This window comes from Scylla paramamosain, chromosome 1 (assembly GCF_035594125.1).
Source record: "Scylla paramamosain isolate STU-SP2022 chromosome 1, ASM3559412v1, whole genome shotgun sequence".
Classification (NCBI taxonomy): Eukaryota; Metazoa; Arthropoda; class Malacostraca; order Decapoda; family Portunidae; genus Scylla; species Scylla paramamosain.
The window spans coordinates 29,673,253-29,682,346 of NC_087151.1; the positions used below are offsets into that span (position 1 = coordinate 29,673,253).

The window sequence follows — 9,094 nt, forward strand, 5'->3', positions numbered from 1 at the left end:
TATTCCATGTGCTGTTCAAGTGGAAGCGATGGTTCTCAAATTTTATGCAGTACTTTTGGTGAGCACCGTGAGATTCCGTGTAGCATTATTCACTGTTTTGTTGTATGGGAATGTGTATGAGTAGTTTTCATTTCTTTTCTTTTTTTTTTTCTTTTTTTTTTGTGTGTGTGCTTCTTCTGCCATCAGTTTAGCCTTCACCGCCTTGTTGTATGAGAGCGTGTATCGTATTTTTTTCAAGATTTAAAGTTTAAGTGTTTTGTATTTTTTTTTTTTTTTTTTTTTTTTTTTTTTTTGTGTGTGTGTGTGTGTGTGCGTTTCCTCAGTCATCAGTTTAGCTTCCACCGTATTTATGTTGGATGCGCGTATGAGTAATTTTTCAGATTTTTTTTTTTTTTTTTTTTTTTTTTTTTTTTTTTTTTTTTTTTTTTTTTTGCGGGGTTTTTGTTAGTTTTGTTAATCATCAGAAACATCCCCTATGCACGAGGCTGCAGTGTTGGGTCCCTCGCCGCCGCAGCCAACATGATCGCCTGCACTTTTTCCATTTCTTGCGAGGTTAATGTTTTGTGGCCCTCGCTGTCTGGCCTGGCCTGCTCTAGAATGCGAAGAGTAATTTAGATAACTGTTACAGGATTATATAAAACAGCAACAAACATTTCAGTCCTCACTAGGCTGTGTTGACAGAGAGGCTGTCTCGAAATTAAGACGAGGTGAATATCAAGTGCTTGGCTGGGCCGCTTGATGACAAGGAGCCAGGGCGTTTCATGGAACCTGTTAAATTGCTAACTAACCTCTCTTACCTCTTACGTAACCACAGGACAACACAATTGCCCTGATAGGGATAACAATATGAATATTTCACACCCAAGTGGGTTTGTTGTCATAGCAGGAATGTGTTTACAATCGCCTCATCTGTTAGATCCAGATTCCACACTTTTTAAATCTTGTCCATGATTTATGAATATGATTGTTTTCAGTTCTTTCTCTTCCAACATGAAGTGCTATTAAATTGATTTAATGAAAGCATTTAAAAACAGCATTACTATAATAGTGAACAGTTTATTTCCATAAATTATGTGAATCACAGACACCACCATAAATGAAAAGCCCAAGAAGGTTCAATAACTCCCTCGAGGCCACACAGATCAATAATTAAAACTGTCATTAGTTAGTTTCAAACGGACAAGTAACTTAAACAAAGATTAAAATTACATCTTCACATTATTTTCTTTACTATCAGAGGCAAGATTTAGTCGCGGTACTTCACATGATCACAATGTTTACTTGGAATGTTTTGGGTGAGAATCACCCAGCTGCACCTCCCCCACACCCTCCCCACAACAATCCCTCCAGACGACGGCATCGCCTCGCTACCGACTGAAAGGAAGGTAATTCGTGTAGCTACCATGTCCTGGAAGGGCTGGGCGCAGTTTTACCGCCCTCATGCAGGATTTATTCACACCAGTGTCTTCACGCGGCCTAAGCCTCTAGAGACTTACTGCCGTAAAACAGTAACGACAGGTACAGCGTGGAACAAGCTGCCTACCACGCGGCCGCCTCAAAACACATTATGAGACGAAAACTCTTGTGTGGTGGTGGTGGTGGTGGTGGTGCTGGTGCTACTGCTGCTCGATGTCTTGGAAAAACTGTTCCCGGACCTGGTGGTTTCCTGCTTCACCTGCTGCTCCCCCCACACACTCGCCGCGCCGCTGTCTTCCTCCTGACGAGAGTGACTTTGAACATTCATCTTGTGACTGGCAATGGAAGTGACGTCTTGCTGCAGCTTTGGGGTGAGAATGGTGAGGACGCCGTCTGAGGAGAGCGCCGAGGTGATGGCCGCCACGTTGGCTTGTGAGGGCAGCGAGAAGATGCGCCTGAAGGTGAGTGTGGAGGACGAGGTTCCCTCTTCACACGAGGCTTGGCCTTCCACCACGAGTGTTCGCTCGTTCTCCACCTCCACTTTCAGCTCGCCGCCGACAAATTCGTGGACATCGAGGATGATCTGCAGGAAGAAAGGCAGCGAGGCGGTGAGGGCGTGATCATCATCACCCAGAAAACGTCTCACCCTCATCGTCCATAGAAAAGTGAACACACATGTATGACAAACTAGACAGATTATAAGCAACAGTTGACCCTCACCTTGAATGAACTCATGTCCTCCTCTACGTGGACCGCCTGGTTTTCTAGTCGCCGGTTCGATCTCAGCTGGTTGCGGTAACTGATCATCTCGTCAGACAGGCAGGCCGCCTCTGACTGCTGCAGAACGTCCTGCACGGCGGCGGTGAACTGCTTCCTCATATCCTCGAAGAAGGAGTCGCTGAAGAAGTCTCCCTTGAGGCTGATGGGCACAGTCTTGCTGGATGGGAGACTGCCGGTAAGACTCCTGCTCTCCTCCGAGCGTCTTGTAGCTGTGGCAGAAATCCCCTGGAAACCTTTGCTGTTTGTCAACGCAGCAGCATTCTGCAGATGATTTTCGGCTACTGCAGTATTACACGACTTAGTCTCTGAGGACGTAGTCTCAGATGCCGCGGCGGTGGCGGTGGCGTTCACGGTACTGGCATGGGAGGACTCCAGCGATTCCCTGTTTTGAGTCATTTGAGTGTTCTCTTTCACAGAGGTTGTACTTCCCTCGCGGTGTGATCCTGAGACGTGCTCCTGCTCCTCAAGTACCACAGGAATGATGTGCTCCCGTGAACAAGCAACCTAGTGGAACACAAACTTGACATGAGCATTTGCTCTCTACTTTTTTTTTTTTTCTTCTTTTGTATAAGATGGGCTCTGGCCAAAAACAATAAAAAGGAAAAAATTGTAGGTCTACTGAGATACCAGTCCCCAAAGGAAAGAGTCCAAAGGATTACCGAAAATTGGAGGAGTGTCTTGCAATCTCCCTCTTGAAGGAAGGGAGAGTACAGAAGCAGGCAAGGCGTTCCAGAATTTACCGATAAAAACAATGAAAGAATAAGAATACTGGTTAACTATTGCATTAGAGAGAGGAACAGAAGAGGAGTGAGAGAAAGTAAAGAGTCTCGTGCATTGAAGCCGTGAGAAAGTGAGACATGCAATTCGCAAGATCAGAAAAGCAGCTAGCGTGAAAGTAGCGGTAGGAGAAAGGAAGAGATGGCGAAGAGAGAATGGCTGAAGACTGTCATTATGCAACCACTCGCTATGGAATGAAAGGAATGGCACCTTTTTTGAGGAATCCAAAGAAACATTCTGAGTCCGGGACCCTTCGTGTGCAGCAGATTTAAAACTTGTCGACACCTGCTGCTGCTGCTGCTGCTGCTGCCGCTCGTTGCGTGCCTCCCTGTGTGACTTTAGCGACTCCTCTGATATGTGGCTGAGACTTTCTGTCCGGTGCACTCCCTCCTCCACGGCCACTGGTATGATGGTTTCCCGGAAAGGCAGAGGCAGTGCCTGAAACAGTGAAGTTTAATACAATCATTGTACGTTCCTGAACGAATTCCTTCACTGTGGCATAAAACTGAAATACAAACTCATTGGTTACAAGTCACAGTGAAACGCTTCTCGCCTTCTTCGGAGCCGTAATGTTCAGGACTCCGTCAGCAGATATCACCGAAGACACGGATTCTGAGTAAATGTTGCTAGGAAGGACGAAACGACGGTGAAACTCTTTCTTGTACCGCTCTCCGCCCTGCTGTCTCTCCACATGACCCTCCACCACCAGCTCTCTGTCCTGCACTGATCTGACGGTGACGTTTCCGCCCTTCATGAAGTCCTCGACGTCCACAACAACCTGCAAGGACATTATTTCCCTGTAGCAATTTTTTGATAACATGTTGGAATTGGCACGAAGTACAACTTTTTTCCTAAGTCCTTAAACACACAAGAAATGCCAACAGGACCCGCAGCCCAGAGGACTCCCTCCCCTCACCTTATAATTGACTTTGTCGTCCGTGAGCTTAACTGCCTGGTTCTCGTCTCGCAAATCTTGTTCCCGCAGTCTCCGGTAGTGTGTGAAGTCGTCTGCAGGACAAGCGGGATCCCCCCACTTAGAGACCACGTCACTCACCGCCTCTTGGAAGTCCTTCCAGGCATCCTTGAAGAAAGAGTCACTGAAGAACGACCCACGAGTGGTGATGGGTAGCGTGACAGAGTCTGGCACGGACCGTTGCACCTCAGAGGTTGACTGTTTCTCACCGGCCTGCAGAATCGAAGACGATTCTTTCATCTCAGTTTTTGTTTCCTTACTTTCTTTCATTGCTGTGTGGCTTAACCCGCTGATGGGGGCGTCCGTTTGAGTAGAGACTGTCGATGTCTGCCTGGAGACGTTGGAAGAGGGGCAAGTCTCTGCAGGCGAGCAGCTGCCGGGGGTCGCCGAGAAGCTGGAAGTAACGTGCTCCTCGCGCTTCTGTTGCAGCCCTTTTGTCTTTATAGGGATTGTTGTCTCTCTGCTCTGGATCTGATTCACCTGTTGAAGGAGGTATTTCAGGTATTAGTTGAATATGGTGAAGTATATTGTTTAGCCTGTAACGTTAGTCACACCTGCCACGCATCAACAGAGTTCTATTTTTATTTATTTTTTTTCGGAACATATTTTCTAGTTACCGTTGATGTCCTTAACTCATGTTTGTTTATGATTATTAAATTATTGAACAACTCGCAAACTATAAATATAATTATTTCCCTGCTAAGCTAGCATTGGGTTGGTTTGGACTGCTAGAATGCATGATCTTCCTGGTCTGTCATGTCGTGACGGCGTAATGCCCTCGCGTCCTGCACACTTACAAGTCTTGGGACGGTGATGGTGAGAATACCATCATCGGATATCACAGCAGACATGGCTGCTGTATCGGTGCTGGCTGGCAGACAGAAGCGTCTGCGAAAGCTGTTGCTGGACACTGCCAGGTCATCTGTTTTGGTGTCTGTGCTTCCCTCAACCACCACCTCCCGCTCGCCCTCCACCCTCACCCTCACATCGCCACTCAAGAAGTTGTGCACATCTATCACGATCTGGAAAATACGAAGATCTATGAAAGAGCAAAACACGGTGATCTATAGAATAATGAACAGCACTGTAATCAACGTCACACAGACAAATGCCATGGTGGCGTGAGACTGCACCTTGTGACTGGTTTCGTCGGCGGTGATCGTCACAGCCTGACTCTCTACATTGAGGTTGTGTTCACGGAGCTGCTTATAGCGACCCAGGCAGCTTGCGTCGTCGCGATCATTCGTCAGTATTTCACTGTCACCCCAGTGGCCCAACACGTCGTTCACGGCGCTCTGGAAGTCTTGTCGCATGCCCGCAAAGAAGGAGTCATCGAAGAACAAGCCTCGTCTGGTGATTGGCAGCTGGTTCCTTATATTAATCGGAACATAATGGGTCGAGGACGATTGAGTCTGATCCTTCTTTTCGCTGGTGTCCTGAGAGGTGACACTGCCGGCTTGGGAGAAAACGGAAGAGCTTTCAGCACGCTGGGACTGTCTTGAACCCTCACATGTGTTTCTCTCAGAGGACTCAACCCTCTCTTGGCTCATGAATTCTCGGCTCTGTGACCCTCGCGTGGCCTGCGTGCCCATGTTGGCTGGTGACCTGCGGGAGGTTTCTTCAAGGTCTTCATCTAACTTAATTGGAATTATGTGCTCTCTTCCTGAGCGCGCGGCGCTGTTCTGAGCCTGCTGCCCGAGGCGACAGGTGCATGTGGACTTTTGCGTAGAGTTCGTGTTCAGTGAAGAGAAGCCTGCACGCTGATCACTGGAATTGGCAGCACGTGCACCTTGCACGAAGAGAGGCACCTCTGTTTCCTTCTGTCCCCGAGCCACGCTCTGAACGAAAACACAAATAGTGATTTTCTGTTTGCGAAGTGAACTGTGAATATTACACAAAGACAAGATGAATTTAAGAATGTTCATTATAATGTAGTTTACTGTACCCGGAGTGGCGCGCTGACGGTGAGGATGCCATCGTCAGACAACACGGCAGACACGGCAGCCAGATCGGTGTTGGGTGGAAGACAAAAACGTCGACGGAAACTGTTGCTCGACGATGTCCAGCTCCCTGTCTTGGTCTCGGTGCGTCCCTCGACCACCAGTTCCCGCTCGCCTTCCAGCCTCACCTTCACATCGCCACCCAGGAAGTCGTGCACATCCATCACGATCTGCAGCAGATATAGGAAATTATTCACAATAATTGGGACTTACTTGTGTCAAGAATAATATCCATCATGTTCGTGGCATCTCCTTCACCTTGTGCGCGTATGTGCACTCGCTCACGCTGACTGACCTTGTGGGTAGTTGCGTCCGAGGCGACAGTCACAGCTTGGTCCTCCTCCCTCAGGTTGTCGCGCCGCAGCTGCCTGAAGCGGTCGAGGCTGTCGGAGTGGCGAAGTTTTGAATCACCCGATAGATCACTAAGAAAGTCCGTCTCTCCCCACTGCTGTAGAATCCGCCGTACGTTGTTATTGAGCTGTTCATATGCATTCTCGAAGGCAGAGTCCTGGAAGAAGTGTCCCCGGCGGGTTATAGGCAGCTCGAAGGTCCAGAAACTGTCGGGAATGCCTTGGTCTGAAGAAGGTGGCCCTGATATAGGAGCCATGGCGCAGTCTGTAGTGCACAGTCTATAATATAGATCTGAAACCCTCGTCTGTGCCGCCTCGTCGCTGCCCGAGGAGCACACTGTAGTGGAGGGAGAGAGAGAGCCTGGCTTATACCCTACCTTCGCCCACGTCCCATTGCGTAGTCTACCCGTCACCGGATATTTGCGGAGGCTCGTGCGCGCCAAGCGATGGTGCGGTGGTTTAGTCAGCACACATTCCTATCGCTACTGTCCTGACATCACTCATTCCCATCCCCGCCAGTGGTGCACCAGAGGGGGCGCCGGGAACACTTCCACTGAGATGTGCTGCCACTGCTCTCTCTCACATGTGACCAGGAAGATAACATTGTGGAGAGGACTACATTAATGATTTATAATATACTGTGCTCACACATACCGCATATATTGAGAGAGAGAGAGAGAGAGAGAGAGAGAGAGAGAGGTCCCTTCCAGCTGTTTTCTGTGTTCATTAAATCATCTTTATTGTCACATATTTATGTTCTTTAACTCAATATAATTAACTTTACCGGTGTGTTGTTTCTTAGCCGGAGCGGCATAATCTCATTGCACTGTATAATGGCAGCATAACGATGGAGACGCGGCAGTGGTGAAGGTCAGCAGGTGCTGCAGAAAGGCTGCTGTTAGAATAAGGACGCGGGATTTTGTATTAGGTAGGGTAGTGAAAAAAGACAATTTTCAGTAAAGGACAGAAAGGGATGAAGGAAGGATTGAATTAATCAAACTTGAAACAGCGCGAGACGCGCGCCGCCCGTATCCTTAATATCAATTAGATGAATTTACGAATAGATGAAGTAATACATTAATAGAGGAAAACCATAAAGGTAAGATCAAAACATGTCAGAATAACCTAATTTGTTTAGTAATGGAAAGAGTCTATGGAAGATAGGGAGTGGTGGTGGTGCTGGTGATGATGATGATGTTTATTATGATTATCATTATTAATATTGATAATAATATTAAGAAGAAGTTACGGTTTATTTGTTTTGGCAGTCAACTGACTGAAAAATTACAGTGAAAGATTAGTTGATAAAGTATAAAGCTTCAGGACATTAAAGTATTGATGCATTTATCATCAAAACAGCTCGTGATGCTGGATATGGTCAGGACTCAGGAGTTCCCGAAGGTGTTCCCAAGCGCCGTGAGTGGACAGCTGCAGCCATTTCCTAGCTCAGAGTTTCACAAAGCAGAATGCTCGTTTATTCATTACGCACAAATAACATTTTAAGCGATGGCAAGCTTAATATAGATAATGAACGGGTAGTTACCATACGCGTATATAATGTATTTGACATCACTAATGAAATGATCGTGGACGTTCTTAGAATGACTCATCCACTGTCTCCTCTTCCTCCCATCTACACTTGCCTGGTGACTTCTGGTGGCAGTAATGAAAAAAAATAAAACTCACCGCCCACATGACACTCTCTCTCCACATGATTGTCACCACTACTCCCTTCTCAGTCCGACACTGTACCAGACTCTAGAGACCGGTGCTGATGGAGGATATAGGTGAGGGGAAACTGTTTGTTGTGTGAATCTGAAAATTATGTTAAGGTAAACATTTCGAATTGACAATTTATATTCTGCGGCGAGCGTGAGCATAGATACAGCAAGTACGAGCCACATCCGCGGATATGGGTTAGGGCACCGCACAGATCTGTGGTCTGAGGTGAGCGAGCGCCAGCGTGCGGAGATACACCACCGTGAGCCACAATACCAACCAGACGCTGTGATGTCAGGCTTGTTTGGGTGTCTGGGTGCACGGGTGTACTTAATGTAATTGTGAACATAAGGGAGGTCACAAGAAGCCAGTAAACCTACACGTGACATGGCTTGAATTAAATATATATAGAGGAAGATGGGGGAAGACGGACTACTTAACAAAAGAACGAGTCTAGAAACCACATTTTTTTTTTTTTCTTTTCTTTTCTTAGGTTTTAGGTTTTAGGGGATGTGGTCGTGCCTCAGGATGTTATGTTTACAGTACACACCCTGGTCATGGTTTTTGTAGGAAAAGACTGAAACACGAAATTTTCCAAAAAATGTTTTGTTTTTATTGTAACAAAATCAAATATGATAGTAAGACGGACCACAGGGGCTCATCCTACCCCTCAAAGGGTTCATCAAAAAACTCAATTTTAAAATAAACAGAAAAAATTTTTCGTCATCACTTTCTACCCCTATACATTGTTCATGTCACCATTTTACTCTTGTATGGGTCCTTCACAGTGCTGTACCATAACATAGAGAAACTGATCATTACTGGCATTAATCACACACAAAAAACTCTTCCTCATCATTTTGTATCCCTGCACATTTCTCATGTGCCCATCTCTTGCAAATGACACAACAAACTCACCCTTCACTTCTCAAAGAATTGCCAAATGCCACTGCAATTCAAGCAGACAGTTGAATGTGCCTCCTCACTCTCACAGTCACTTTCATGAACACAGAATGGTCCAGCTTTTGCTTGTTTTTTTTTTTTTATATATGCTCTTGTTAGTTGTTGTTGTTTTTTTA

The 9,094-nt window shown here is 46.4% G+C and overlaps 1 protein-coding gene across 1 annotated transcript; it reads right to left on the reverse strand.

Moving 5' to 3' along the window:
• Positions 1 to 1,038: 1,038 nt before the first annotated feature.
• LOC135103054 (serine-rich adhesin for platelets-like) lies at positions 1,039 to 6,731 on the reverse strand. The gene is made up of 9 exons (XM_064008980.1): positions 6,242 to 6,731; positions 5,892 to 6,116; positions 5,080 to 5,784; positions 4,744 to 4,968; positions 3,890 to 4,426; positions 3,527 to 3,751; positions 3,184 to 3,411; positions 2,137 to 2,700; positions 1,039 to 1,999 (listed from the first exon to the last, which is right to left on the reverse strand). Exons 1-9 carry the CDS (start codon positions 6,551 to 6,553, stop codon positions 1,556 to 1,558), a joined length of 3,465 nt encoding a protein of 1,154 aa, XP_063865050.1. The 5' UTR covers positions 6,554 to 6,731; the 3' UTR covers positions 1,039 to 1,555.
• Between the last annotated feature and the right edge of the window lie 2,363 nt (positions 6,732 to 9,094).

What these genes read in the sequence shown, in the direction of transcription:
- LOC135103054 (XM_064008980.1), bottom strand. Translation starts at nt 6,553, where the DNA reads ATGGCTCCTATATCAGGGCCACCTTCTTCAGACCAAGGCATTCCCGAC. An exon ending in CCGACGAAACCAGTCACAAG is followed by an intron (nt 4,969 to 5,079) that starts GTGCAGTCTCAC and finishes CGTATTTTCCAG; the next exon opens with ATCGTGATAGATGTGCACAA. An exon ending in AGGACATGAGTTCATTCAAG is followed by an intron (nt 2,000 to 2,136) that starts GTGAGGGTCAAC and finishes TTCTTCCTGCAG; the next exon opens with ATCATCCTCGATGTCCACGA.